The 2,368-nt window shown below is 62.0% G+C and overlaps 1 protein-coding gene across 2 annotated transcripts in view; it reads left to right on the top strand.

The window, feature by feature from the left end:
* TULP1 (tubby like protein 1) overlaps positions 1-1,198 on the top strand; it is an 18,326-nt gene extending 17,128 nt beyond the window's left edge. For both annotated transcript variants that reach the window (XM_003789127.2, XM_003789128.2), the window contains one exon: positions 1,065-1,198. In XM_003789127.2, coding sequence (XP_003789175.1) covers positions 1,065-1,198 — 134 coding nt within the window. The remainder of the gene's footprint in view (positions 1-1,064) is intronic.
* The last annotated feature ends 1,170 nt before the right edge of the window (positions 1,199-2,368 follow it).

Genomic DNA, 2,368 nt, shown 5'->3' with positions numbered 1-2,368 from the left:
AAAAAAAGATGGTTGCCTTTTAGTAGCAGGGAATATTAATCAAGCATTTTTTTTTTCATACTCTATGTCTTAAGTGAGGTCAAAGGTTCATCTTTGAAAAGTTCGTGAAATAACATGTACCTGCAACACAATTAAGTAAAAATGTCCCTGTTACAAGCCTGGGAGAGGTCTCACTAGGATGAGGAAGTTTAGGATAGAAGGATTATCTCCCAGGTTCACAGGGTTGGGCCAACAGGGAGTAAACTCCCATCCCCCACTCTGTCCTAGGGATGGGAGGTGCCCCAGTGTCACCTGTCCCATGGCTTTGGGACTGTTCTACAGATCACGTTTCTAGTGAAGCCTGGCCTGAGTTTGGGGGTATTTTTAGCAGCTTCCTGTCCCTATAGATGCTGAGGGAGATGTGGGGATTGAAGCTGACAACTTGGATCAGAGATGGGATAGGGGCTGGGTGGGACTTGGTGGCTGGGAGAGGTAAGAAAAGAATGGCTCGGCGCCTATAGCTCAACCGGCTAAGGCGCCAGCCACATACACCTAAGGTGGCGGGTTCGAATCCAGCCCGGGCCGCAAAACAACAATGACGGCTGCAACCAAAAAATAGCCGGGGGTTTGGCGGGCGCCTGTGGTCCCAGCTACTTGGGAGGCTGAGGCAGGAGACTCGCTTGAGCCCAGGAGTTGGAGTTCCTGTGAGCTCTGAAGTCAAGGCACTCTACCCAGGGGGATAGCTTGAGGCTTTGTCTCAAAAAAAAAGAAATGAAAAGAAAAGAAAAGAATGGGGCCAAAAGACAATAGAGAAGCCTGAAAGGAAGGGCTCTGGGCTTGGGTAAATTTGACAGGTAATTGACTAAGTAGGCTAAGTGCCTGCTGCAGGCATGGCCCTGGGCAGCAACAGGTAAGGCAGAGTCCGTGCCCTGGGGGGCTTACACGGAGACTGGTGTAACTGAGATGGTGGCTGAGGGTTGGGACCCCAAAGCAAGGGACAGAGACTTCCTGTAATGCTGAAAGCTCTGTCTGCCAAGATGTGGGTGCCAAGGGACCTCGCTTCCACCCACGTCTTGTGTCCACAGCCGACTATATCGTGCTGCAGTTTGGCCGCGTGGCCGAGGACGTCTTCACCCTCGACTACCGGTACCCGCTGTGCGCCCTGCAGGCTTTCGCCATTGCTCTCTCCAGTTTTGACGGGAAGCTGGCCTGCGAGTGACCCCAGCGCCCCAGAACCCGCCAGCGTGGGGAAAGGATTCAGGAGGCTCGCAGGGTTGTTGGGGGCTGACCCCTCACTGCCTCTCAGAGACCTGCATCCGCTCCCCAGCCTGGCACAGGGCGAGGCAGGAGGAGCTCAGACGGCAGACAGAACGGAGATGAAGAACATCTGGAGCTGGAGCCACACATCTGGTCGCAGAGCTCGCCTGCGCCCATTCGCCACCCCCGCCTCCCCACGCCGTAGTCACTTCCTGTCCAGGAGCAGTAGTCAGTGTTGTTTTAACCCCCACCCGGACCGCACTAGAGCTCTGAGGAGCTGGGGCCGACCCAGAGGGGAGGGGAGGTTGTGGGGGACTAGGGCCAGATACCCATATCCCCAATAAAGCCGGTCCTCGGTCAAGCGGCGTGGTGGTTCCTCAGCGCCAGCGGAGACGAGGGCGGCGGGAGGGGTCCGCAGGGCGGGCTGGAAGCCTCCCTCCCCGCCCCTCCCTCCTCAGCCCCGGGCACTCCCGCCTCCCCTCCCCCGCGCCCATCGCGGGTCCTACCGAAACTCTGCGGGTGCGCAGTGTCGAGACGCCCCCCGCGGGGGCCCCGGGGAGCCCGGCCGAGAGGGAGGGCCTGGGAGGTCCGGGAAGAGAGAGAAAGGGAGAAATTCGAGAAACAAACCACTCGGGGAGAACCAGACAAACCGGGTCCGGACAGGGCGGGCGCAGCCGCCAGGGCGGAGCCGGGTCTGGGGCCCCGGGAATTGGGGGCGGGCTCCGCTTGGGCGGCTCGGGACTGAGGTGAGGGGGTACGGAGCCCAGGGGCCCGTAGGCGCCCGCTCCGTCGGGTTGCTCGTGACGCGGCACCCAAGGCCCCCGGCACCGACGGGAGCCCGGCCCCCGAGGAGAGAGCCCCGCCCTCAGCCCCACCCAGGCCGGACCCCAAATTTCGGCTGGGTACCGGGGAAGGGGCTGAGGCCTAGCCGTACAGGGGGAGGTAGGGAGCTCTGCACGAGCGGGCGAGGAGAGGGGCGCCCAGGGGCCGGAAGGCCGGGCGTGGCCCCGGGTCCCCAAGCCGCGGGGTGGGCAGCTCGAGCGGCGGCCCCGCCCCTCCCTGCCTGGACACGCCCCCTGCGCGCCCCGCCCCCTCCTTCCCGCAGCGCCCACCCCCCCGCCAGGGCTCCTCA

Source organism: Otolemur garnettii, unplaced genomic scaffold (genome assembly GCF_000181295.1).
Source record: "Otolemur garnettii isolate 467f Iridium unplaced genomic scaffold, OtoGar3 scaffold00031, whole genome shotgun sequence".
Lineage (NCBI taxonomy): Eukaryota > Metazoa > Chordata > Mammalia > Primates > Galagidae > Otolemur > Otolemur garnettii.
The sequence above is the reverse complement of the archived record's forward strand: the minus strand, read 5'-3'. Positions and strand labels throughout refer to the sequence as shown.